Below are 25,668 nucleotides of genomic sequence, written 5' to 3'. Positions count from 1 at the left end.
TGTTCTTGTTACTCTGCGATCCTCAGCAACGCCTCCGGCACCTCCTCTCCCGGGAGCCCGCCCCCCCACATTGCCGTGCGCACGCGCATTGTCCCCCCGCCCAGTAGAGTGACGGACGGAATCAGCCAATGGAGTCCTGAGAAAGGTGGAGCGGCACCTGGAGGGTTCCCCACGGATCCTGCGTCCTGAATATTTATGAGGGAGGCGGGTCGACGCCGCTTTTCTCGGCGGCCGGCGCCATGAAGTGAGCAGGGGTCCTGAGTGCGCTGCTCGCGAGTGGGCTCGGGGGTGGGGGGTGAGGTCTGAAAGATGGGGGGACTAGTGGGCGCGCCCGGGCCCGGGCGGGGGGAGGGGGTGCCAGAGGAGTGGGGCAAGGAGAGCGTCGGGGACCTGCGGGGCGGTAACGGATGGTCAGCGAGGAGATGCCGAAGGGACCCGAGCCTCCCGGGGAACTGGGGGACGCTTGGGGGGAACCGGCGCCGGCAGGTAACCCCTTTCGGCCGGACGGCAGGGGACTGTGGGGGCTGGAGAGGGGCTGCGGGGGGCGGGGGACTGAACCGGTCGCCCCCTGCCGCCAGGCTCAACGTGGACGGGCTGCTTGTCTACTTCCCTTACGACTACATCTACCCGGAGCAGTTCTCCTACATGCTGGAGCTCAAGCGCACGCTGGACGCCAAGGTGGGTGGGCCCGACCCGGCCTTTCCCACCCGGCAGGTGCACTACGGCCCGCGGGTCTAAGCACGGAGATTGCTGGACCTCGGGATTTTAGAAATGTGAGGTCGTCGGGAAGCTGGCGCTCCCAAAGCTCCTGTTACCTAAAACAGCAGCACCTAACGTTTATCAGACGCTGCGTTGCTTTGGAGCCGGCTCTCTGGGTTGGAATCCTAGACCCACAGTTGTGTGCCTTTGGGCGAATCCCTTCATCTCCCTGTTTCACAGCTTTCACCTCTGTAAAATGGGCTTAATACCATTGCCTACCCTCAGAGGTTCACGTGAAGGTTATGGGAGTTAATTCAGTAAGTAAGGCAGCAGTTCTTAACTGGGGATGATTTTGACCCCTAGAGGCAGTCCCGAGACATTCCTCCTTGTCATACTAGTGGAGTGGGAGTACTAGTGGGCATCTGGTAGGTAGAGGCCATGGGTGCTGCTAATAAGCATTTTGCAGTGCAGGGGACAGCACCCCCCCTCCCCCCCCCATATGTCAGTGGAGCCTAGATGGAGAAACCCGGATGTAAGTAAGACACTTAGAAGGGGTGCCAGGCACGGAGTAGGTGCTGTGGAAGTGTTTGCTAAATTAAAAGAAAAAGTGGGTCGCTGCATATCAGTTACCATGCTAAATATTTAACCCTCAGTTTCTCATTAATTCTCACAGTCGTGATCTGAAGAAGTACTTATTGGGCCCATTTTATTTATTTTTTTAAAGTTTGTGCGTGTGTGTGTGTGTTTAAAGTAATCGGTGCGGGGCTTGAACTTGCAATCCTGAGATCAAGAGTCACATGCTCTTACGAGCTGAGCCAGCCAGGTGCCCCCAGGCCCATTTTAGAGATGAGCATACTGAGGCCACATGGGTGAAGGCACTTGCCTAAGACCACTCAACAAAGAGGTGGCAAAAGTAGGGTTCAAACCCACTGCCCCCAGAGCCTGGACTTTTAATTGCTGTTGTCCCGATATTTCAAGATGGTGGCATGCCAGGAGTGGTCCCCAGAGTTTGTGTTCCTGAAGTTCTGTCTTTCCTCTCAACATGCAGGGTCATGGCGTCCTGGAGATGCCCTCAGGCACTGGGAAGACAGTGTCCCTGTTGGCCCTGATCATGGCATACCAGAGGGTAAGTGACCCCTGGGGCTGGGGAGGGGGGCAGAGGGAAGGGGTCCAATGGGGGCTGAGTCCATTGTCACCGGCAGGCGTATCCACTGGAGGTGACTAAGCTCATCTACTGCTCAAGGACTGTGCCTGAGATTGAGAAGGTGAGCCAGGGCCAATCCTGGGGCTCCCCCAGCCCTGCAAGACTTGCTGGTCCCCCTGTTGGTTGCCCTCATAGCTTTGGGGGGTGTTGGGGAAGCTGGGGAAGGGGCTGGGCCAGGCTGGGCAGGGTCTTACGCCCGAGTCTCTCTCTGTCCTCCATGGGAACAGGTAATCGAAGAGCTGCGAAAGTTGCTCAACTTCTATGAGAAGCAGGAGGGTGAGAAGCTGCCGTTTTTGGGGCTGGCTCTGAGCTCCCGGAAGAACCTGTGTATTCATCCTGAGGTGTGTACCCATTTCTCCCCTTGCCCCGAGCCTCAGGGTTGAGGAAACCTCCATCTGACCGGAGTCCTAGATCTGCAAACCAGACCCCTCAGGGCAGCAGGCAGGGACCACTTGCAAACTTGTCACATGTCAAACTCTGACTCCTGACGGGGTGGCCCGGACAAACACACCTCCCCAGCCTGGGAGAGGTTAAAAAAGGCTGTTCCTGGAGTCAGCAGGCCGGGTTTTCTGGCTCGGAAAGCTAACAGTCACGTATTCTTGGAAAGGTGATTTTTTATAGTGGGGCTTCTGTCTTCTTTTCTGTAAAACGGGGCTCATTAATTACCAGCTTTATACAGTTGATAAGATTGGGCAAGGGGGGAGAGCGGGAGGGAGATGGGTGAAGGGGGTCAAAATGTACAAACTGCCAGTTATAAAGCAAGCAGGTCACAGGGATGTAACCGACAGTGTGGTGACTGTAATTAAGGATACTGTGCTGTATATTTGAAAGTCACTAAGAGGGTTGCCTGGCTAGCTCAGTCAGTAGAGCACGCGATGCTTCATCTCCAGGTCATGAGTTCAAGCCCCACGTTGGGTGTAGAGTTTACTTTAAAAAAACCGAGCAAGTAAAAAAGAAAAATTCTAACCGTGGGGTGATGGATATTAATTAGGCTTTTTGTGATGGTCATCTTCCGGTATTTACAAGTATCAAATTATTAAGTTGTATATCTGAAACTGATAGTATTATATGTCCGTTATATCTCAATAATTAAAAGAAAGATTAGGTGAGGTGATTTTTTAAATCAAGGTAAAATTGACATATAACGTTAGTTTCAGGTGTACCATGTAATGAGTCGGTATTTGTGTATATTGCAAAATAATCACCGTGGTAAGTCTAGTTAATATCTATCACTTTACACAGTCACAAAAATTTTTTTTCTTGTAATGAGAACTTTTAAGATCTCTCACAGGAGCTTGGAAATACGCAATATGGTGTTATGAACTAGAGTCTCCTTGCCGTACCAGACACAGGGCTGGAACTCACAACCCTGAGCTCAGTGTAAGAGTCTAACAGTCGCACTGCTGTTACACCCCCTGTGGTTAAGGTCTCCCCGGTGTCTTAACTCTTTAACAATGAAACCGTTGCGGTTTAAGTTTCCCCCAGAATTCCTCATTCTCACCACAGATGGAACAGGCCAGCACCCCCCGTCACCCCGTCCCACCTCGCTGGCAGGTGTAGAGCCCCAGGTTCGAGGAGTGGTTGAGCATCTTGGTGCTAAGCTGCGCTCTCCCCACCCCGCCCCCAGGTGATGCCCCTGCGCTTTGGGAAGGACGTGGACGGGAAATGCCACAGCCTCACAGCCTCGTACATGCGGGCGCAGTACCAGCAGGACCCCAGCCTGCCCCACTGCCGCTTCTACGAGGTGCCTGCCGGCCGGGCCGAGGGAGGAAGACCGGGTTGGCTGTAGTAGCCGGCCTCCCTGACCCTGAGTACCCTCTCGCCCCAGGAGTTTGATGTCCATGGGCGCCAGGTGCCTCTCCCCGCTGGGATCTACAACCTGGATGACCTGAAGGTCTTGGGGCGGCGCCAGGGCTGGTGCCCCTACTTCCTTGCCCGGTATTCGGTGAGGAGGCTGCTGGGGGCCGGGCAGAGGGGGGCAGCAGTGCGGGGTAGCCCGTTCGCCCGCCTGCATGTCTGTCTGTCTCTGTCCATTAGCTGCTATCTGTCCCTTGCCTGTGTCTGTCTCACCTGGCCTCTGGGGGCCTGTGAGAGCGGGACCGCTGGAGGTGCAGGGTAGGGGGTGGTGAGGCAGTGTGCGCACCTCACATGGGCTGGGCTAACCTTGCCCTCCTCGGCCCCCAGATTCTGCACGCCAACGTGGTGGTTTACAGCTACCATTACCTCTTGGACCCCAAGATTGCAGAGCTGGTGTCTAAGGAGCTGGCCCGCAAGGCCGTCGTGGTCTTCGACGAGGCCCACAACATTGGTGAGGCAGGAGTGGGGCGCATGGGGACGCACGTGGGCGCCAACCCCTCTGCCGCGGCTCCAGCAGCTCCAGCAGCATGACTGAGCCCAGTCCCTCCCCTGTCTTCCCCAGACAACGTCTGCATCGACTCCATGAGCGTCAACCTCACCCGTCGGACCCTGGACCGCTGCCAGGGCAACCTGGAGACCTTGCAGAAGACGGTGCTCAGGTGGGGGCTCCGCATCCCGCCCCTGCCCCTGCCGTGCGGCCTGTGCCTCTCCCAGGAACGCCCTTCTGCCTGGCGTGGCCCCAGGGCCAGCTGCCTGTCCCTGCATCCCCCCGCATATCCCCTGCCTGTCCCCCCTCGCCCACAGGATCAAAGAGACGGATGAGCAGCGGCTGCGGGAGGAGTACCGCCGCCTGGTGGAGGGGCTGCGGGAGGCCAGTGCGGCACGGGAGACCGATGCCCACCTGGCCAACCCCGTGCTTCCGGACGAGGTGCTACAGGGTGAGCCCCGGCTCCCTGCTGGCACCCGCACCCCCTCACCCGGCTCGCTCCCGGCCACCGGGGTGGCTGATGCCTTCTTCCCGCAGAGGCCGTACCGGGCTCCATCCGCACGGCCGAGCACTTCCTGGGCTTCCTGCGGCGGCTGCTGGAGTATGTCAAGTGGCGGCTGCGGGTCCAGCACGTGGTGCAGGAGAGCCCCCCGGCCTTCCTCAGCGGCCTGGCCCAGCGCGTGTGCATCCAGCGCAAGCCCCTCAGGTGTGGCCCCAGGCGGCTGGGGGCGGGGGTGGGGTGGGAGGCCAGACCCTGGGCCCTCCCTGAACCTCGGCCTCTGGGCCTGAGCTGCCACGTTGTGCCAGTGTCGGGAGTCAGCGATCCAGGTAGAAGGAGCCTGTGTGAGGGCTGTCAGACCGGGGGGTAGCCGGGGAGGGAGCGGCCCTGGAGGGGGGCCCCGGACAAGAACCCAGCACAGTGGGAGCTTCAGGGGGAGAGGTGCTGTGGGTCCCTTGCACGCCAGTCTGCTGCCGGTGCTTCTCTTTGTGCCCCGGAAGCCTGAGGGCAGGAATGCCCCCACCGGGCAGACTGTGGGGTGGGTCAGCCTCCCCATCGCGGAATAAGCAGAGCGAGGACCTGGGAGTGGGGTGGGGCCTTCTGTCCTGTTCTGCTCTTTTGGAGAAGTCATGGGTCTTCTCTGAACCTCAGTTTCCTCCTCTGTTGAATGGGAACGGAGTGGTCACCTTTACTCTGGTTTCTGTGGGGATCACTTGAGAAAGCGGTGATAGGAATAACTCCCTGTCTTGACCCCCAGCGATGAACTAGCCATTTCAGGTTCTGTATCTCATGGGCTCTCAGTACAGCGTCCCTGGCTGCACACGAGGACAGAGTGGCCTAGAGACAGCAAGCAATCAGCCAGGGTCACACAGCACCTCATGGGGGAGGTGTGTGAAGCCAGGCCTATAGGGCTCCGAAGGCCCTGGCTGCCCTGCATCTCGGGGTGTGGGATGGCCCTTGGGGTGGCATCATCTGTCCCTCTTCATGAGAGACTTGTGAGGGCAGAGATGGGCTCCTAGCCAGTCATGTTCCCCGAGTGCCTGCTCTGTGCCGGGGCTTCTGCCCTGTGACCATGGTAGTGCCGGCCCTGCCCTCCTGGGGCTCAGGGCCCCCCAGGGAGACCCGTCCCCCGACTGGGACTGGGGCAACCCTGAGCGGGCACGGCTGGGATGGGGGAGCCCCCAGGAGCCGCCTGATCCAGCTAGGGTGGGGGTCATCAAGAAGTCAGACTTGAAGCCGTGATGTTTGGAGGCCGATTCTAAAACTCTGGCCATCGGCCTGGTTCTGAAGCCAGGTGCCCCTGCCCCATGGGTTGCCCTTGAGGGGTGACAGTGTCAAGCTTGACTGTCGGTGTTTGTGACTGAGTGGCCGTGTGTGTGTGCGCATGGGTGAGGGTGTGTGTGGGGTTGTCCTCTGTGAGTCTGTGGGACTCTGATGCTCTGTGTGTCATCAGGGTGGCCATGTGTGACCGACACAATGGGAGCGGTCCTGGGTGTGAGTGTGTGTGTGGCCGTGCAGGACTGGAATGCTTGGTCTGGCTGTAGGTCTCCTCTTTGGACCAAGAACCTGCATGAGATCATGTGACCACGTGCTTGGAGGGTCTGATCACTGGTGTGTGTGCAGGTGTAGAGTGTGGAGACACGGGTCACTGAAACAGCCCCAGCCTCTGCTCTCAGCAACCACCTAGTCGCATGGGGTGGCATGTGTGACTGCACGCTGATGGTAGCGGAGGGGGTCACTGTCCCGTTGGCGCTCCGTTGCCCCCCTGACCCTGTCTGGCCTCCCGCACCAGGTTCTGTGCCGAACGCCTCCGCTCCCTCCTGCACACCCTGGAGATCGCTGACCTCGCCGACTTCTCTCCCCTCACCCTCCTGGCTAACTTTGCCACCCTCGTCAGCACTTATGCCAAAGGTAAGCTCATCTTCTGCCTGTGCCAGGCCCCCTGGCAGCCGGAATGAGGATCCCCGCAGAGTCCAGAGGCTTGTTTGTGGGGCTGGGATGCTCAGAACCTTGTAGGGTTGGGCTCAGGAGTTTGGGCTTTGTTCTGCGTGTAGGGCGGTTCCACTGATAGGTCTTGAGTTCGCCAAGCCTCGTGCTTAGATTTGTACTTTCAGAGGCTCCCTCTGGCTGCAGAGTGCAGTAGGGTGGGGGGCGTGAGGCCAGAGAAGCTCTGGACTGTCGCTCACCCTGTATGGTCTGGTAAGGAGTTGGTCCTTCTACTCCCAGGAAGTGGAGAGCCGTGGGAGGTTCTGAGCAAGGGAGGGGCAGGGACCTGGAGCAGGATGGGAGGACAGAGGAGCTGGAGAGAGAGGTAGGACCCGGCGCCTGGGGTGGGGAACAGTGCTCGGGTGTCCAGTTTGCCAGGGAGTGGGGAAGTGTTCCCGAAGCTTTACTGGTCAGCCTCCCCTCCCCTTCCTCATCGTTAAGCTGGCCAAGGGCTCAGTCTGATCCCCAGGGATTACTGCTGTATCCCGGAAACCAGGTCAGGCCTCTTGACACGATGCACCAGCCCAGAGGATGGAGAGGCTGTCCCCCAAACCCAGGACCTGTCAGCAGCGAGTCCCACTAGAAGCTTCTTTCTGTGTCCAGCCCCCTGTCCCACCCCATCTTTCTTCTGGGACTGGCTTTCTCCTCTCCTCCCCACTTCCCCATCCACCAACACCTCACACTGTTTTATCTGGGACATCTGTCCCAGTATTCCTCAGCCCCCAGTTATCTCCTGTTCCTTCAGGCTTGGCTTGTTAGAGATGTTCCCTCTTCCAGGAAGACCACCCTGACCCCCAGGCTGGGTCAGGCCCCTCTCCTTCTGGCTTCCCTGTCCCAGCCCTGTCTACTCTGAGTGGTCACTCTCTGGGGACAGGACTGTGCCTCCATCATCAGACTGTGAGCCCGGGGAGGGCAGGTCCAGAGCTGTCTTGGTTCCCACTGTGTCCCCAGTACAGGGCTGGGCACAGAGGACTTGTTTTTTTGTTTGTTTGTTTTGTTTTTTAAGATTTTATTTATTTATTTGACAGAGACAGTGAGAGAGGGAATACAAATGGGGAGTGGGAGAGGGAGAAGCAGGCTCCCCGCTGAGCAGGGAGCCTGATGTGGTGCTTGATCCCAGGACCCTGGGATCATGACCTGAGCTGAAGGCAGACACTTAATGATTGAACCACTCAGGCGCCATGTTTTTTTTTTAAATTAAGTGAAGTTGAATATATGAATTCATTCACTCACCTTTTTTTTTTGTTTTTTTTTTTCAAAAAACGGGCCAGGCCTTACACTGAGGAAGTGTCAGGAACTGAGAGGAGTCTCATTGCTGATCTCTTGGAACTTATATTGCAGAGGGGAGGACAGGTAGTAGAGACTCAAATAAGAAAGATAATTCCAGAAAGGGACGGTTTTCACAAGAAACAAAAATGTTGCCATGTTGGAGCGTGCCTGCAGTGGCCAAGGAAGGCCTGAGGCGCTGACATTTGAGCTGAGTTCCAAATGACCAGATGGAACCAGCTTGCCTTGGGAACCTTTTCAGGCTGTGGGGCCAGCCAGTGCAAAGGCCCTGGGGTGGAGTGAGCCTGGTGGTTTTTGGAAAGTTAGGCAGGAGGCGGCCTGTGAGCCAGGAGGAAAAGAGGTCAGCGCAGCAGGGTCTCAAAGACAATCTTGGACTCTGGAAGGGGCCTGGGGAGCTGTGCAGGGCCTCTGAGCAGGGCAGGGATGTGACGTGACTCAGGATTTCACAGGGTCCCTCTGGCTGCTGGGAAGGGAGCACGGGTGAGAGCTGGAAGCCCAGGGAGGTGACTGCAATAGTCCAGGCTAGAGGTGAGGGAGAGCGGTCAGATCACAGATAGGCTTTGGAGGCAGTCAACCTGCCTGATGGTTTAGAGACAAGGATCATGGGGAAGGCTCCAGGCTTAGGCTTGAGTGGGGGGGTTTCTGCAGCCCTGGGAGACTCTGAGGAGGGAACCTTTGGTGCACTCTGCTCGTGACGCTCCTGGGTGGGTGTCGGCCCTGGGAGAAGTGGGCAGGTTGGGGTGTACTGTGGACTCCCGACACATCGGTTTTAAGCTTAAGGAACCAGTGGCTGGTCCCAGTCACTAATGGGGCAGGAGAGAGTGGCCGGGTGGGCGTGGCAGTGACCGGTGACCAAGAGTCTCACCTGCTTGTAGGTTTCACCATCATCATTGAGCCCTTTGATGACAGGACCCCCACCATTGCCAACCCTATCCTGCACTTCAGGTGAGACCCGACCCCAGTGTGGGGGTGTGAACAGACCAAGGGGGCCCCAGAGTGGTCCTCACCACCCCCATCCGCCTCCTGCAGCTGCATGGACGCCTCACTGGCCATCAAACCCGTGTTCGAGCGCTTCCAGTCAGTGATCATCACATCGGGGGTGAGGCCCCTTCTTTGCCCCCAGTCCCCAGCCCTCCACTGTGGGGCTCCCGGTTTCTGCCCAGTTCTGCTAACATCCCTCCCACTGTCCCTGCAACAGACGCTGTCCCCCCTGGACATCTACCCCAAGATTCTGGACTTCCACCCTGTCACCATGGCAACCTTCACCATGACACTGGCCCGGGTCTGCCTCTGCCCCATGGTGCGTGGGAGAGGGTGGGTGCTGGGCCAGGGGCAGTGGGCCGCCGTTCCTCTCTCTCCTTCCTCTGCTGTTCAGGCAGGAGAGTTTTACAGCTGAGGGCACAGACTCTGGGTTCAGACAGATCTGGGCTTGATGTGACTTCTCTCTGGGGGTGTGATTCCCCAGGCCTCAGTTTCTAATCTATAAAGTGGGAGTGCATCCTCCCTGACCTCCCGGGGTGGTTGAGGGAATAGTGAGAGAGCAGCTTACATGGCCCAGGGCCCGGTGCCGGTGGGCACTCGGTCAACATTTTGGTTAATGTGGGCTCTGCCTAGTTTGTCCTCTGGCCATGACCTTGATGATGACCCTTCTGCTTTGTCTCAGTCTCCTTTGTAAAACAGGCATCAAATGTGGGCCCTCAGTCCCTTCTCCGTTTCCCTTGGGCCAGATGTATTCTAGAAGTGAGAATTTCCCAGACTTTAAAAACCAAGCAGGTGCTGTGTGGGGTATGACATTCGCAGTGGAGGTGGGGCAGCTCCTGCTGGGGAAAGTCCTGGTTTGGCAGGAGCGTGTTTTAAGCCGGCAGATGGAGAGAGGTCAGCCAGGACCCTGAGTGGACTCAAGTGAGGGCAGGGGTCTCGACCACAGGAGTTGGCACCAGAGTTAAGTACCTGGAGTTTCTGGAGTTGCTCAAATTTTGGAATCGCCCTTCAGGGGTTGAAGACTAGTGATGGCCACATCCTGCCTTGTCTGTGGAGGCTGGCGGGGGGTGCTGGGGGGGTGCCCTGTGCCTGGTGGCTGGCGAGCTCACGGGGAGACATGTCCTGCGGGAACCGCGTGGCCCGGGAGCTGGGGCCGGCGGGACAGACTTGCTGGTCAGTGGTGCGGGCGGACGGGGTCGGTTCTGCCGCTGCTGTTGACTTGCCACGTGACCCTCGGTGGGCAGCTCACCTTCTCTGGGCCTGAGGTCGTCCATCCATGCCATGTCGATGACAGGGGAGCCGAGGGTTCGCTCAAGGGCGCCGTGTCCATGCAAAGCCGAGCCCGGCCGGGTGGTTGCTGTCGGTTGCTTACCCAGACATCTCTTGCTCTCTGCAGATCATCGGTCGTGGCAATGACCAGGTGGCCATCAGCTCCAAATTTGAGACCCGGGAGGATATCGGTACGCTGCTCATGGGGCGGCTTCACGGGTTCTTGGGGTGGGTGTATTGGGGGGTCTCAGGCCGTGGTAACAAATAGCCCCAAGTCCGAGCCGCTTAGTGCCGCTTAGTGCCGCGGTCACGTCTTGCTCACGGTATGTGCCACTGTGGGTTGGCGGGAGGCCTGCCCTGTGTCTCCTCACCCTGGTAACCTGCCCCACTGGACACGCCCCTGCGGGGGTGACATGTGACGGGAAGGGTCCTGGTAATGGTGCTCTGCCTCGTGAAGGCGTTCACCCAGAAGTGACCCACGGCCCCTTCCGTGCCCCTTTTGTTGGCCAGCGCAAGTCACGTGGCCACACCTAACTCCTGGGGCAGGGCCGGGGAATGTGTATGAAGAGCCCTCCAGGGGTGTGGAGCCCTCCACCTCCAGGTGGCCTCAGTGGCATTTTCTGGGAACCTTGAGTTCAAGACGGGGCATTAGCTAGGAAAGCTCTGACGAGGGAGGGGGAGCAGGACCCGTGCACATCCTCTGACCACCCCCCCCCCCCACCCAGCGGTGATCCGGAACTATGGGAACCTCCTGTTGGAGATGTCCGCCGTGGTCCCCGACGGCATCGTGGCCTTCTTCACCAGCTACCAGTACATGGAGAGCACCGTGGCCTCCTGGTATGAGCAGGTACGCCCAGCTGCCCGCTGCCCGGGAAAGGCCCCCTCTCCTCAACTCTTGGTTCTCTTCCTCGTTGGTCTCGTGTTGTAAGTGGTGACGCGTATCATAGGGGACAGGGCAGTGTATAAAACACAGTTCAAAGAACAAACAGTGTAGTGTACCCTAGTCCCCTCTTCCCCCCCACATCTAGCCCCTGCGGGACAGCGCAGGGATGAGGTCATGGAGTGTTCTGGAAGTGGGGCTCACCATGGCCCAGCTCTCGGGTAGTGGAAGCAGGCACCTCTAGGGTAACCCACACTCCAGGGGACGGGGCAGGGAAGCCTTGTCCACTCGTCCTCGGCGGGGTGCTTTCCACACTGTGGGAAAGGTGGCTGCTGGCCATCCAGGTCTGCATCTTGAGTCTTGTGTGTCCTAATTAAGAAAGCTCTGCCTACCCCAGGCTCCTGGAGATCACATCCTGTGTTTCTTCTAGAAGCCGGGTAGTGTTAGCTTTCACATCTGGGTCTGTGAGGTATCTCACATCTTTGTGTGTGGTGTAAGGTCAGGGTCAAGATTCTTTCTCTCCCTCTATGAAGCTCCAGTCATTGCAGCCCAATTCCCTAGAAAGCACTCACTGCCCCCCTGCCGAGGGGTACAGGTGAGCCATCTGTGTGGGGGTGTGTTTCTGGACCCTCCGTTCCGTCCCTTCGTCTGTCCTTGATCACTCACAGAGCTAGTGCAGGGTCATGGAAGTCTCTGGGCAGCCTCAGCCCGGCTCCCCCTGGCCTATGTCGGCTCCTGCACGAAGTACCAGCGGGGTGGGTGGAGGGTCCCACTTCGTCGGCTTGGGCCATATGCCTGCCCCACTTGTCTGGAAGGTGATGTTCCATGCCTGGAATCACAGCTTCCCACCAGGAGTGAGGCCAGCCAGCAGCCACCCCCCGACCTCACCCCCGAGTCTCTGCCGGCCGCCAGGGCCCGGGGAGAGAGGTAGTCGGCTGAACGGGGATCGGGGCAGAGTTGAGCCGAGCCCGGACGCCTGTGCCCTTAGTCCACTTCCCGCCAACCTGCAGCCTGACCTGCCTGTTGTCCTCCCCTAGGGCATTCTTGAAAACATCCAGAGGAATAAGCTGCTCTTCATTGAGACGCAGGATGGGGCCGAGACCAGTGTCGCCCTGGAGAAGTACCAGGAGGTGGGCAGGGGGGCAGGAGGTGCGGGGAGACTGCATGCAGGGGGCCCAGGGGACTTGTTCTGAGGGAACTTGTCTCCTTTCTCGGCCTCCCCTCCCCAGGCCTGTGAGAATGGCCGTGGCGCCATCCTGCTGTCAGTGGCCCGGGGAAAAGTGTCTGAGGGAATCGACTTTGGTGAGTAGCCCGGGCTCTCCCCTCCGCGGGTGCTTGCCTGGAGCTCTGGCTGTTTCTGTTCCCGCAGGGGACGACCCCCTCCCCCCCAACACACACACAGCCTGGGCTCACACAGGGACCTCCCCCTTCCTCAGACCCCGGGCCCCGCTGGGTTTGCTGCTCTGATCACCCCCCAGTAACCCTATCCCCCGCCCCGTGCTCGCTCCCCAGTGCACCACTACGGGCGCGCGGTCATCATGTTCGGTGTCCCCTACGTCTACACCCAGAGCCGCATTCTCAAGGTGAGCAGCGCCGTGGGTCCCTGGGACAGTTGGGGCTCTGGGGCCCTCCCCCTGGGACTGGGGTGGCGTGAAGGAGGGGCAGGAGGGACTGCTCCGCCCTCTTCTCGCGGGCAGGCGCGGCTGGAATACCTGCGGGACCAGTTCCAGATCCGCGAGAACGACTTTCTCACCTTTGACGCCATGCGCCACGCGGCCCAGTGCGTGGGTCGGGCCATCCGCGGCAAGACGGACTACGGCCTTATGGTCTTTGCCGACAAGGTATGCGTGCAGGGGAGTCGGCCCACCAGGCTGTGCCCCCTACCCCCTTTCCAGATGGGGAAGGAGGCCCGGGCTCCCTGGCCAGGGGCCTCACGTGTCCCTTCCCTCCCTCGCGCTCCTGCTGACAGCGGTTTGCCCGGGCCGACAAGCGAGGGAAGCTGCCCCGCTGGATCCAGGAGCACCTCACGGACGCCAACCTCAACCTGACCGTGGACGAGGGCGTCCAGGTCGCCAAGTACTTCCTGAGGCAGATGGCTCAGCCGTTCCACCGGGTGAGCTGGACGGGCCCACCCTCCCTCCCTTCACTCTTCCGAGGCGATGCTCCTCGACAAAGGTCCCAAGCCCCAGCCCTGCCCAGGGGAGCAGCCACGCCCAATCCTCCATGTGGGAGACTGGCTGGCTGGCCTCTCCCCCGCTCAGGCCTGGCTTCTGCTTCCAGGGAGGGCATGTTCCCCCTGAGGTGGGTGTTTCTAGACTCCAGCATCCCGCCCCATAGCCCCCGTGCAGGCCACCCCCTGTCGCTACTGGTTCTCAAGTCTTGGCCCCTGGGGTCCCAGGTGGCCTGTGGGGAAGTGCTCCCGCTGTCCGGCCCCACCCTGGAGCTGACTCCTCTCCCCCCACACTCCTCGCCCGTGCCCCCCCAGGAAGACCAGCTGGGCCTGTCCCTGCTGAGCCTGGAGCAGCTGGAGTCGGAGGAGACGCTGCGGAGGATAGAGCAGATCGCGCAGCAGCTGTAGCTCAAGGTGGGCAAAGGGCCCGGGCAGTGCGTGGGGCGACTCTGGGATTTCACCTGGCCCCGAGGCCCAGCGGCCTAGAGATGGCCTCTGGGCCTTACAGGAAACCTCAGGTAGACCTTTATGGCTTCCAAATCTACAGCCTTTAATTGCAGGAGGAGCGAGGGAGTCCCATAGAGGGGGAGCCCCTGAGAGGTGGGGAGCAACTCAGGGAGATACAAGGCTGCCCCTCACCCCTCACCCCTTCCCCACTCTTCCTGAGAAGCTACAGCCACGCCGTCCTGTCCCCTTCAGCGGGGGCCCAGGTCCTGGGTGCTGGTGCTGAGGGTGCGCGCAGTCTCGCTCAGGTGCTGATGGGGGACCTGCAGACAGGCACAGGGGAGGTGTGGGTGCGGGGCAGGACCCGGCTCCGCTCCAGGTGCCATGAGGGTCACCGCTGAGCATCCCTGGGGCTTGCTTGTCCGTCCCTCAGGCTCTAGCCCAACTAGGACCTGTCCATTCTCCTCTTCACGGGTCCCGTGCAACACCAGCCCAGCCGTACCCCTCCTCCCTTTGCCTCTGGGCCTGCTAGCCCAGCCCCCTACTCCACTGTTGCCCCAGGTGCCCCGGCTCCCCTCACCTGGGTCCCAGCAGCCTTTGGACCGTCCACGTTCAGCATGTTGAGCGACAAGGCTCTCTTCATCCTGTAAGGAGAGGGTGGAAGGGTGAGGCCCACAGCGTCTGCCTCCCACTCTAGGCAAGGCTCGCCTGGCACCGGATGTGACTGTACATGTGGCAGAGGCGATGGGAACCATGGAAAGTTCTGGAACAGGACAGAGCAGTGTGGGTTGCAGAAGCTGCAGCTGTTGGGGCTCTTCGCTGCCCCGATCGGACACTCACCCGGCTGCCCCTGCCATCCCCTCGCCTCGGAGACGGGAGACCAGCTTCTCGCTTCCACGCCTTAGGGACTCACGGATCTTGGAGAAGGAGCTGCTCCGACGAAGGGTCTGGAGAGGGCGCCAGGACCCCAGTCAGCCCCCCTTCTCCTCCGGTCCCCACCCCAGGAGCCGAAGCCAAGCCCGTCTTCCCTCCTCACCTGTTCGGCGTCACCAGCTGTGCCTGCATTGGGAGCTCCTAGGAACAGAGAGGGGGAGTGCAGTGGGGACAGGGAGCAGTCGCCCCGGGGGGCGGGGGCGGGGTGAGGGGCTCACCCAGAGGGGCAGGCAGGTCCTCGCGGCTCAGGATCTCTCGGTACAGCTCTTCTGCTTGCTGGTACTTGTTCTGTTTCAGGTAAGCCGAGGCCTGCAGGGAGGGTGGGTGATCGAGGCTCAGATCTGGAGCTCCCCTGGGCACATCCTCCCCTCCCCCCAACCTCGTGACCTGGGGCAGGTGACTAATTCCTGCTCCACTATGGACTAGTGACAGAACCTTTGTGCCTCAGTTTATTTGCAGAATGGGATGACAGGGTCCTTTAAGAAATGGATGGTGCTTTCCCTTAAGGACTGAGATGGGGGTCTAACGCTCAATAAACCTCTGGAACTGCCCTCTGGCCCCACCAACCTGTGTGTTTCCCGAGGCTTCCATGTACTCTATGTGCTGGGCGACCTCACCGGTCAGGGCCCAGCTCAGAGGCCAGGTTTGGGAGACCCCTGCTCCAGGGGCTCCCTTGAGCCAGTGGGTGCCTCTCCCTGGGGCCATGGCAGGCAGCCCCAGGGCTGAGAGGTACCTGTGCCCCGCAGCGCCCTCACCAGGTTGTTCTTGGTCTTGGCCACGTTTGGGTCGTTGGGCCCACCCAGGGCCTCGTAGATGCTCAGGGCGCGGGCGTAGTGCTGCTCCACCTCCTCGAACTTGCCCTGGTTCTGGCACAGCAAGGCCAGGTTGTTGAGCTGCTTGGCTACGTCCGGGTGGTCGCTCCCCAGGACCTGGGGGTCGGGGCGCATGGGTGAGCCGCGTGATGCCGGCCGAGGTAATGGGGGTCATGAGGAAAGGTTCATAGGATCTAGGGGAAGAGTTACATGAGGTTGTGGACCGGAGGGTAGAAGTTACACAAATGAGATTCATAGGTCAAGGTCAGGGTGGTCCTATGGGACTGGAAGGACGGCTGTGGGCATGTGAGGTGATGCAGAAGAACAGAGTCAAGATCAGGGGAGTTCACTAAAAGTGAAGGGTGGTGGGGGGTCATGAGATTGAGTCGTCCGGGCTCAACCGGGGGCTCACAGTATACAATGGGAAGGACATCATGGGATCAGGGTTACAAGGTGAGAGCCACCGAATTGAGCACATCAGGTTCAAGTAGGAAGGACTGATGGACAAGGAACTCTGCAGGGGTGGGCCAGGGTCAGGGCCCGGGGGGGCAGTACCTTCTCCCGGATCTCCAGGGCGCGCTGGCACAGGGGCTCAGCCTCCCGGTAACGCCCCCGCTTCCCATAGAGCACGGCCAGGTTGTTGAGGGTGGCGGCCACCTGCAGGGGCAGTGTCAGGTGGGGGGAGGCAGATCAGGGTTGGGGGGAGGCAGGTCAGAGTCGGGGGAGGCAGGGCCTCACCACCCTCACTCCCAGGCCCCCACTCACTGCAGGGTGCTCAGGGCCCAGCGTCTGCTCCCGGATCTGCAGGGCATCGTGGAGAAGGTCTGTGGCCTCCTTGTACTTGTTCTGGTCCCTGTGAGGAGGCCCAGGGATGGAGAAGGTTGGCCATGTTGGGGCGCCACCCTTCCACAGTCCCTTGTCGGGGTCTCCATGCCCTCCAAATCTAGCACAGGCTCCCTTTGCTGGCAAGCCTCTGGCCACCCCAGGGCTGTTCCCCGCTCTTCTGGGGTGTCCTGCCTATGTTCTCTGACTCCTCGCCTGGGTCACAGTGGCTTCCCCAGGTCCCTGCCCCCCCCCACCCAGGTGCCCCGTGCTGGCAGAGCAGGACGTCAGCCCCCACCCCCCAACAACAGGTCCACACTGGCCATGGGCTCACCGGTACACCAGTGCCAGGATGTTGAGCATGGTGGCCACGTCAGGGTGGCAGTGGCCCGAGCTCCGCTCCAGGTCCTCCAAAGCCTGGCGGCACAGTGGCACTGCAACCTCATAGCGGCCCTGGCCCGCGTACTGGATCACGAGGTTGTGCAGGGTCCGAAGGCGGGCAGGGATCTCGTAGCCGCCCTGCTGAGCCGCCGCGGCCCCCACCGCCTCGGAGCCTGCCAGGGGGCGGCCAGGCATCAGGGTACTACTGGCATCCAAGCCTTCCTGCCCCATGAAAGGGAGCACGTACCCCAGGACTGTAGCTGCCTCACTGCCCCACTGGCCCCTGGGATGATGCCCACCTTCCCAACCCCCACTGGAGCTCTGAGATCGGGAAGCCAGGCGATGGATGTGAACACAGCGTCAGCCTGGCCGGCGGCACTGTGGCCACCTCGCCTAGTTTCCCAGCTGCCAGCCTTGGCCGTCACCGGCCCTGACCCAGCCACTTGACCTCATTTATGCTCCCGCTCGCCTGTCCAGACATCTACCTCGGGGTCTCACGGTCTCAGCCTCAGCCTCAGCCTCAGCCTCTCGTCCCCTGTGCCTGAGTGCCCCCCGCAACTGTGGGCTCCCCCACACCCACCTTTCCTCTCTTCCTCCTCACTGGGGAACAGGGAGGCCAGGCTGTCTCGCCGAGGGGGGGATTCAGGCCGCTGCAGAGGGCAGGAAAGCGGGGGGGGGGGGGTCAAGAGGCTGGGAGTTTGCTTTAGAGACCAGGGTCCTGGATCTCAGGGTTTGAGGGAGGTAGTGGTCAGGAACGTGGGGGGGGGGGGGTTCTGAGGGCTTGGAAGATCTGGGGACTCTGTGGAAACTGGGGGGCTTCTATGGAAATTCTAGTGGGTCTGGGGGTTGTGGAAGTCTGTCAAGGGGTCCAGATCTTTGGAAGGAGGATCTGGGGCACTGGGGGCCCATGAGGGGTACAGGTCTGTGGGGTGTCTAGGGAGGAAGGGGGACCCCAGCACCTCCAGCCCCCCCACGGCACCTGGCTCTCCGCTGGCGGGTCATACTGTCGCAGCTGCCCCAGGAACTCAAGGTGGTTCTTCTCCTCCTCGAGCTGCGCCACGGCCTCCTCGCTGGCCCGGAGCCGCCGCTGCGTCTCCTCCAGCTCCTCCCGCAGCCACGCATTCTCCTGGGCCAGCCGCCGGGCCTGGGCTCGCAGCCGCTGCTTCTCCGCCTCCAGCGAGCCCACGTGCGCTGACAGGGCCAGCAGCACCTGTGGGGGCCCGGGGGTCAGAGGCCTGGCCCAGCCCAGAGCACCCCCGCTCTACCCAGGAGCCCCTGGATCCTACAGAGACCCTTCCATGGGATTCCAAGGATGTGCAGAAGCTCCTGGGGAAAAGCCCCAAATCCTGTCCGGGGAGCCTTCTAAGCTCACCCAGGCATGCAAATTACGTATAGGGACGCTTCATAGTCTACCCGTGTGACCCCAAAGCCTCCCCAGGACCCAGAGTTCTACAGATGGATGCCATTTGGCTCAGGGGCACCTGAACCACACTAGGACCCCTTCTTCTGCCCAGGAACCCCACTCCAGCCTAGAGCCTCTCCCCAGGCCTGGCTCCCTAGGCCTCCCCCGCTCCAGGCTCGTCCCACCGCATAGCTGTCTCCTCCATCGCCCGGCCTCCTGCCAGCCTCCCAGCCTCCCCCCTCCCCATAGCTGGAGAGCTGGCCCCCGCATACCTGGGCCTCACCCAGTCCCAGCTCGATGGCCTCCAGCGCGTGGCTCACCACCTGCTGCTTTTCTTCCAGGAGCTCCAAGCCGGCCACCAGGCCCTGTCCTGCCAGGGCCTCAGCCAGGTGTCTGGCCAGGCCATGGTGCTCGGCCCGCAGGGCCTCCAACCCCTGCACCACTTGTCGTGTCTGCCGCACCAGCTCCTCGGGGCTCAGGCGCTCTGGGCCCAGCCCCACACTTCCAGGGGCTGCCACCTGTACGGACATTGCAGCTCCTGGGGGAGGGGGGCAGGTGGAGGGGATTGGGGAATCACGGCCAGGGCCAGGCCAGCTGGCCGGCCCATCAGGACCCTTCCTGACTGTCTCCTGTCCAGCCGGCCCAGCCAGCCCTCTGTCTCCATCCCCTCCTCACTCGGGCCAGCTCCCTGTCCCACACCCATACCAGCCAGGCGGCAACTGGGAACATTCTAGTCTAACTTTGCTGGTCCTCAGCCCTGGGCCCTGCCCTGCAGGCAACTCTGAAACCCCACGCATAACTAACCCCAAGAGGGCAAACAGTGGTCTCGTGGCCCCCCACCTGCCCTTGGCTCACCTGGCCAGCCTTGTCCACCCCAAGGGCCCCAGAACACCTCCCGGCCGTGTGACCTGGACTGGAGGCGCCCGCCTCTGCTGGGCGTGCGGGGCGGGGCGGGGCGTGTGGAGGCGGGCGGCCTCTCCGTGAGCTCATTCTTAGGGTGTTTTTGTTGGGAACCAGTCAGACCACTGGGGGTGGGGTGGGGTGGGAAGAGAGGGCCAAGGGGCTGGGACGATGGAAGCAGAGGAGCCCTCCAGGTTTGGGGGGATCAGGAGGTGGGGGGGCCCATGTGTCAGCTCCTAGGACCTGAGGAGCTGACAGATCCCAAGAGAACAGGGGCTCCACCCTCCACTGTAGACAGGCTCAGCCAGCCCAAGGCAAGTTGGGACACACGTGTGGCAGCCACAGCTCAGGGATGTCACACTAGCCATATAACAGCTCAGAGTCTGAGGCCTCGATGCTAACGGGTGGGGGTCTCACGAGGGGCACTTCACGCGGTTGTCTGTGGGTGACAAGGTCAATGACCCCTCATGGTGCCTCTGGATCCCTCATACACACATAGACACGCACACAGACACTCCCCTCCCAGAAATGGACCCCAACACACGCACACCCTCCCTTCTTAAATACACAAGGTGACACACGCAGTCTCCTCTAAGAAATCAAATACATGCTTTTTCTTCTTTCAAATCAGTGCAATCTATACAAACTTTCTCAGAAACACACCTGCCCACACTCATGCACACACACACATTCACACGCTCCCCTCTCAGAAATACAACTCGACATACACACACTCCCTTCTTTTTCTTTTTTTAAAAAGATTTTATTTATATATTTGACAGAGAGAGAGAGAGATCACAAGCAGGTGGAGAGGCAGGCAGAGAGAGAGGGGGAAGCAGGCTCCCCGCCGAGCAGAGAGCCCGATGTGGGGCTCGATCCCAGGACCCCGGGATCATGACATGAGCCGAAGGCAGAGGCTTAACCCACTGAGCCACCCAGGCGCCCCTACACACTCCCTTCTTAAAAATGGAATGTAATATACATTCTCCTCTCAGAAACACAACATACTCTGGACATGCCCTGTCTTCTCCAAGAAATAAAACTGAACAGTCCCACACATCCATATTTGCTTTTAAAAAAACCCCTAATGCCAGGGAACTGGGGTGGCTCAGTTGGTTAAGCATTTGCCTTCGGCTCACGTCATGATCCTGAGGTCCTTGGATCGAGTCCCACATCAGGCTCCCTGCTCAGCGGGGAGTCGCTTCTCCCTCTACTCTTCCCCTGGCTCGTTCTCTAATAAATAGATAAAATCTTTTTTAAAAAGACTAATGCAGCACACTGACTCGGGCACACACACACACACACACTCCTCTAGAAATGATACATTTACACTCTCCTCTTGGAAATACAACCCAACACACAGGTCTGTTTTCGTCACAGGAACAAAAGACAACACACACCAAAACCTGTGCCTCTCACCACTGAAAAGATAACCAAATCCCAAACCACTCCCATTCAGCCTGTCCCTTTGCACATAACCCCATGACGTGTCCCTCTCCCGCACTCGGGCAGTCCTACAAGTCCCTAATTCTCCATGATGTGCCTGTAGCGGGCACGCACGTACGCATGTGCGCACGCACACACTCACTCCTGGGAGTCACTGTGGACCTGTCACCTTCTTCCCCACTTCCTCCAACACCTTGCGGGCCACCCAGGGATTCACACACCTGCGCGCAGCACGCACGCAGAGACACAGAGCTCCATACATGGGCGTACCAACGATTCCTCAACTCGGACTCAGCTGTCCTGTCCCAACTGGGTGTCCATGGCAGGCACCCGCAGCGGTGGGGACACACAGAGGAGAGCCACAGTTTCTGCAAATACCCTCTAGGCCACCACAAGCAGCCCAGTTTTGGGTACCTCCTCATGTGTCTCATACTGAGACACCCAGTAAGAAAGCCACAGAATCCACGGATTTTCTAGACCTCAGGCTCTCACTTGGCCACCAGTCTCCACGTATATGTGGGTGCATATGCCAGTTTCTGTCGCTGTACGTACCTACGTGTGTGCATAGCATACGGTACTTAGTGTCACTCGCAAGCCCGGCAAAGTCTCGATCACACAAGTTCACGGAGAGTCATTCTGACCGCTCCAACCATTTTTCACACGATTTTGCCCACACTCAGTCCCGAGAACAACTCCCTTTCATACATGCACAACCACACAGCGGATAGTGTTAACCACAGGCACACCCGACCAGTCCATGTGGGTCCCACATGGCCCCCAGCCTGCCCCAGCCCCGCAAGCCCTGGTCAGGCACCTAATCCCATAAACAACAGTTCAGCTCCCTCCCATACACCCGGCCCTGTATTAGACACACACTCAGAGGTCGCCCACGTGTTCATATCTCTGAAACAGTTCCGCATCATCCCCACAGTCCCTCTGCACCCGCCCAGGGTTCCACGGACCGTCCCTCTGCTCTTCTCACCTGTACCCACCCCCTGACACCATCGCACACACACCTGAGCCTCGTACACCGGCTCTCACACGCACCATCTCCACTCCCACACTAGCAGGCAGGAGGCCCCCAGCACGGCCATCCCCTAAACCACACATCTTACCCCTGGCAGGCCGGCCTGGCCCAGCCCAGCCCAGCCCAGCCCCGCGCACCCCCGCTTCCCCCGCCAGGCCGTCACAAGGGCCCCCTCCCTCTCCCCAGGCCCCGCCCCGTCCTCGCTTCTGTTTACCTCCGCCTGGGGGAGGGGGCGCGGCCCCAGCTAGGCCTCCAGACCCCAGGGGAGCCCCAGGGTGGGGCAGGTGGCCCCCAGGGGCCCCAAGGCTCGTCCCCGTCGCCAAGCCAGCGGGCTCAAGGGCGCGCGGGGCCCAGCCCTCACCCTCCGCCCCCGCCCCCATCCTCGCGGTCCCCGGAACTCCCTCCCCGCACTCGGGCGGGCCCACCTGAGCGCGGGAGACTCCGGGACCCGCTCCGCCGCGACACTCCCGGCCGCGTCCCGCACGCCCCGCCGCTCCCAGCTGCGCCCGGGGTTTTGAGCCGCCGGCCGCTCCTCCGAGGGGCGGGGCGGCCTGGAGCCCCGCCCCCGCAGGTGAGGCCGACCCCGCCCACAGCCCGGCTCCAGTGGAGCCCAGCGGCCCGGGCCCTGGGGCAATAGCAGAACCGCCGCGGACGAACCCGTAGGCTGTCGGGCCCGTCGAATCCGAGGAAGATACCAGCGCGCTGGAGTCTGAAAAGCCGGGTTTCACCGCAGCTGGAATCTTGGAAACTTCGGATCCCGGACCGACGGCTTTTCTTGCCGTGCCTGCCCCCCGGTCTTTCCTTTGGCTGGGCCCTCTCCTTGGACCTCTCTTCCCATAGATCCCATTCGTTACTCTGGGAGCTTCGCAAAGGCCGCTTCCTCTGAGAGGCCTTCCTTGACTGCCCCTCCTAAATTACACGGTCCCACCAAAACACTACCGCATTTCCCCGCTTGATCTTTTTTTTTTTTTTTAAGATTTTATTTATTTGACAGAGAGAGAGATCACAAGTAGGCAGAGAGGCAGGCAAAGAGAGGGGGAAGCAGGCTCCCCGCTGAGCAGAGAGCCCGATGCGGGGCTCGATCCCAGGACCCTGAGACCATGACCTAGGCCGAAGGCAGAGGCTTTAACCCCCTGAGCCACCCAGGCGCCCCTCCCCTGCTTGATCTTGTTCACAAAGCTTTTCAAGGCCTAAAATTATTTTATGTAATATTGTCATATTATGATGTTTCATCACATTATTGGCGAGATAATTGTAGTGGCTAAAAACTGGGCTCTGGGTTTGATTTCATCCCTTACTGGCTGTGAAGGCCTTGGGCAAGGAACTTAACCTCTCAGTGTGTCTATTTTCTGAAAACTGTAAATGGGGACAGGATGGATGGATCGGGCTCTGTATTGTCAGCGTTGTGTCTTTAGCACTAGAACAGAGCCTGGTGCAAAGTACGTGCTCAGTAAGTATTTGCTGAGTGGTTGACCGAATGAATCAAGTCTTAGAAACACAAGTTGGCCAAAGCTGGGCTGAGAGGATTCTCAAATCATAGCAGAATCTGGTTCAACGCGGGGCTTTTCCTGCCGTACCCGGCTCTCTGCACTACAGGACGCTTCCAGCAGAGGGGGCTGCTGGGCCGCGGTCCAGGCCCCAGACTACTGCGCACATCCGCACCCCTTTCCTCAGGGCCAGCCCACCTGCCCTCTGCTCTCTTGTTCTCTGAGCCTCAGTGCAGATGTTCCCTCCTCCAGGATAGATCTCAGCGACCCCCAAGGCTGGATGAGACGTTCCTTCCCGGCTCCGACAGCCTCCGGGGCCCCCACGTCTCAGCGTTGCCGACTCTGTCTTGAGGTTGGGTCTGCCTCCACCATTGGAATCCAAGTCCCAGGAGGGGACGGTCTCAGGCACCATTGTGTCCGCAGGGCTACCGAGCACAGGTCGAACACAGAGTGACTTATTGGGCCAAGAGCTGAATAATGCCCAGTAAAACGAAACTCGTCCTCTAACTTCCCCAGGTATTTCTAGGGAACAGGTTAGAAGGGGGCAGACAAACCCTTCCCTCCTCACTGTCCTGGGCTGGCCTCAGGACGCTGGACCTCAATTCTGGATCTGCCACATGCTTACGAAGAGGCAGTGCAGAGCCTGGAGCCTGGTACAGACCCCAGCTCCATCATTTGCCGGCTGCGTGACCCCCGAGCTAGCAACAAACTTCTCTGGGCCTCGGGTTCCGGGGAACCTACTTTGTGAGGTTGTTGTGGGGGTTAGTGAGTAATCCCTGTAAAAGGCTTAGAGCAGAGTAGCATGCGGTAAACTTGGAGGTGGCAGGGGGGCCAGTTGGAGACAGGCAGGTCTGAGTTCAAATTCTGATCCTGCCATTTTCCTTCCCATATAACCTGCGGCACGCAATGTTTCTGAGCACCTATTTCCAAGTCTATGAATGCTGAATGATCACACTCCCCACATAGCATAGTGTTGGAGATTAAATGGGATCAAGGCTGAAAGGGAGAAAGTGTTGACTAAGGTGATCACTTCTTTCCGCTGGCCCTGTGCCAAGGACTTTTGCACAACACCAGTGAGGGCTGGGGGTTCTGAGTTCTTACCCAGGGTGGGCCCTATGCTGAGGCTTGTAAATTAACTCCGTGAATGTACAGCAACCGGATAGGGCACAGAGAGGCCAGGTGATTTGTCCAAGATCACACAGCCAAGGATTAGCAAAACCCCTGAATCCATACAGCCACCCCCTGAGGTAGGCATTATTATTTTTTGTTTTTCTTTTTAATTTTTTTGAGGTAGGCATTATTACTAGCCCCATCTAAAGATGAGGACGCTGAGGCTCAAAGGAGAACTCCATTGCCCAAGACCACCACCAAGAAGGCACTCAACAACACCCCAATCCTATCACTGAAGGCCTCAGTTTGCCATGTCAGAAAAATGGGTAGATGAGTTGGGGGCTTTCTCTTCACCTCCTGGCCATAGGTTTTATTTGTTTTTGTAATTTTTTTTTTTTTTAGATTTTATTTTTAAGTAATCCTTACACCCAATATGGGGCTCAGACTTACAATCCTGAGATCAAGAGTTGGATGTTCTACCCACTGAGCCAGCTGGGTGCCCCTCTTGGCCACAGTTTTTTAAAAGCTCATCACTTTCTTTTCACTATAAAAAGTTAAGAACTATCAGAAATTATATTCACAGAGAGCAAGAGACTATAGACTGAAAAGTAGGTCTTTGTCTCTCCTTGATCCCCAGACACCCTTTCCAGAAGGAAACATGATTACCAGTTTCTAATATCCTTCCAGAAATATTTCACGGATATGAATTGTATATGTATGCACGAGCGTGAGTGCCCATTTCAGAAAAACACTAACAAGAAGCTTACCGCGGCAGGTAGGCTGAATGATGGCTTTGACTTCAGGTGTGGTCATGTGACTTCCTTTGGCCAATGGCAGAGCGAAGGTCCTGCCAGGTCCCACCCTAGATCTTCAGAGGCTGAGAGTGTTTCCTTTCTGGACTGACTCAGGCACGAGAAAGGCTTCCCTTGTGTGGCTGCCTCTCTTTGGCCCACACCCCACAATGTTCAAAAAGAAACTTGAGGGGACGCCTGGGTGGCTCAGTCAATTAAACCTCTGCCTTCAGCTCAGGTCATGATCTCAGGGTCCTGGGATTGAGTCCCACATCCGGCTCCCCGCTCAGCGGAGAGCCTGCTTTTCCCTCTCTCTCTGCCCGCCGCTCCCTCCGCTTGTGCTCTCTCCCTGTGAAACAAACAAACAAACAAACAAAAAAAGGAACTGAGGCTTAAAACACATTGTAAGGGTTTATCTGAGCAAAATTCAGTTTGAATCAGACAGCACCTAACCTAGCCTGAGTGGCTCAGTCTGTTAAGCGTCCAACTCTTTTTTTTTTTTTTCTGGATTTTTCAAATTTCAATTCAATTAATTAACACATAATGTATTATTGATTTCAGGGGTACAGGTCTGTGACTCATCAGTCTTATATAATTTTCTGGTTGGCTCTGTTGGTTAAGCACCCAACTCTGAGTTTCAGCTCAGGTCATGATCTTAGGGTTGTGAGACGGACCCCTTTATCAGGCTCCCTGCTCAAGGAGGGGAGGGTCTATTTGGCATTCTCCCCCTTCCCTCTCTCTCAAATAAAAATAAATAAATCTTATCAAAAAATAAAAAGAGACTCCACAGACTT

At 59.0% G+C, this 25,668-nt stretch overlaps 2 protein-coding genes across 4 annotated transcripts; one reads left to right on the top strand and one right to left on the bottom strand.

Moving 5' to 3' along the window:
* The first annotated feature begins 212 nt into the window (after positions 1-212).
* Positions 213-15,261, top strand: ERCC2 (ERCC excision repair 2, TFIIH core complex helicase subunit). Of its 2 annotated transcripts, XM_080828690.1 has the most exons (24): positions 213-244; positions 579-678; positions 1,748-1,825; positions 1,902-1,964; positions 2,131-2,244; positions 3,531-3,647; positions 3,732-3,848; positions 4,088-4,211; positions 4,323-4,419; positions 4,565-4,698; positions 4,785-4,953; positions 6,539-6,657; positions 8,895-8,964; positions 9,049-9,118; positions 9,218-9,319; positions 10,397-10,460; positions 10,995-11,116; positions 12,187-12,279; positions 12,379-12,451; positions 12,662-12,732; positions 12,847-12,990; positions 13,119-13,262; positions 13,635-13,733; positions 14,461-15,261. In XM_080828690.1, exons 1-23 carry the CDS (start codon positions 240-242, stop codon positions 13,725-13,727), a joined length of 2,283 nt encoding a protein of 760 aa, XP_080684816.1. In that variant the 5' UTR covers positions 213-239; the 3' UTR covers positions 13,728-13,733; positions 14,461-15,261. The 2 variants fall into 2 exon arrangements, with proteins under 2 accessions (XP_080684816.1, XP_080684817.1); XM_080828691.1 differs by lacking the exon at positions 213-244 and having other exon boundaries at positions 588-678; positions 14,669-15,257.
* On the bottom strand, positions 13,850-22,013 carry KLC3 (kinesin light chain 3). 2 transcript variants are annotated; one of them, XM_080828692.1, is made up of 13 exons: positions 21,912-22,013; positions 18,386-18,651; positions 17,691-17,921; positions 17,292-17,361; positions 16,665-16,884; positions 16,274-16,361; positions 16,064-16,165; positions 15,452-15,625; positions 14,915-15,005; positions 14,800-14,837; positions 14,604-14,710; positions 14,344-14,407; positions 13,850-14,086 (listed from the first exon to the last, which is right to left on the bottom strand). In XM_080828692.1, exons 2-13 carry the CDS (start codon positions 18,641-18,643, stop codon positions 14,015-14,017), a joined length of 1,515 nt encoding a protein of 504 aa, XP_080684818.1. In that variant the 5' UTR covers positions 18,644-18,651; positions 21,912-22,013; the 3' UTR covers positions 13,850-14,014. The 2 variants fall into 2 exon arrangements, with proteins under 2 accessions (XP_080684818.1, XP_080684819.1); XM_080828693.1 differs by lacking the exon at positions 21,912-22,013 and adding an exon at positions 18,969-19,038.
* Positions 22,014-25,668: the final 3,655 nt, after the last annotated feature.

This window comes from Martes martes (assembly GCF_963455335.1).
Source record: "Martes martes genome assembly, chromosome: 17".
Lineage (NCBI taxonomy): Eukaryota > Metazoa > Chordata > Mammalia > Carnivora > Mustelidae > Martes > Martes martes.
This window is presented reverse-complemented; position numbering and strand designations above follow the sequence as displayed.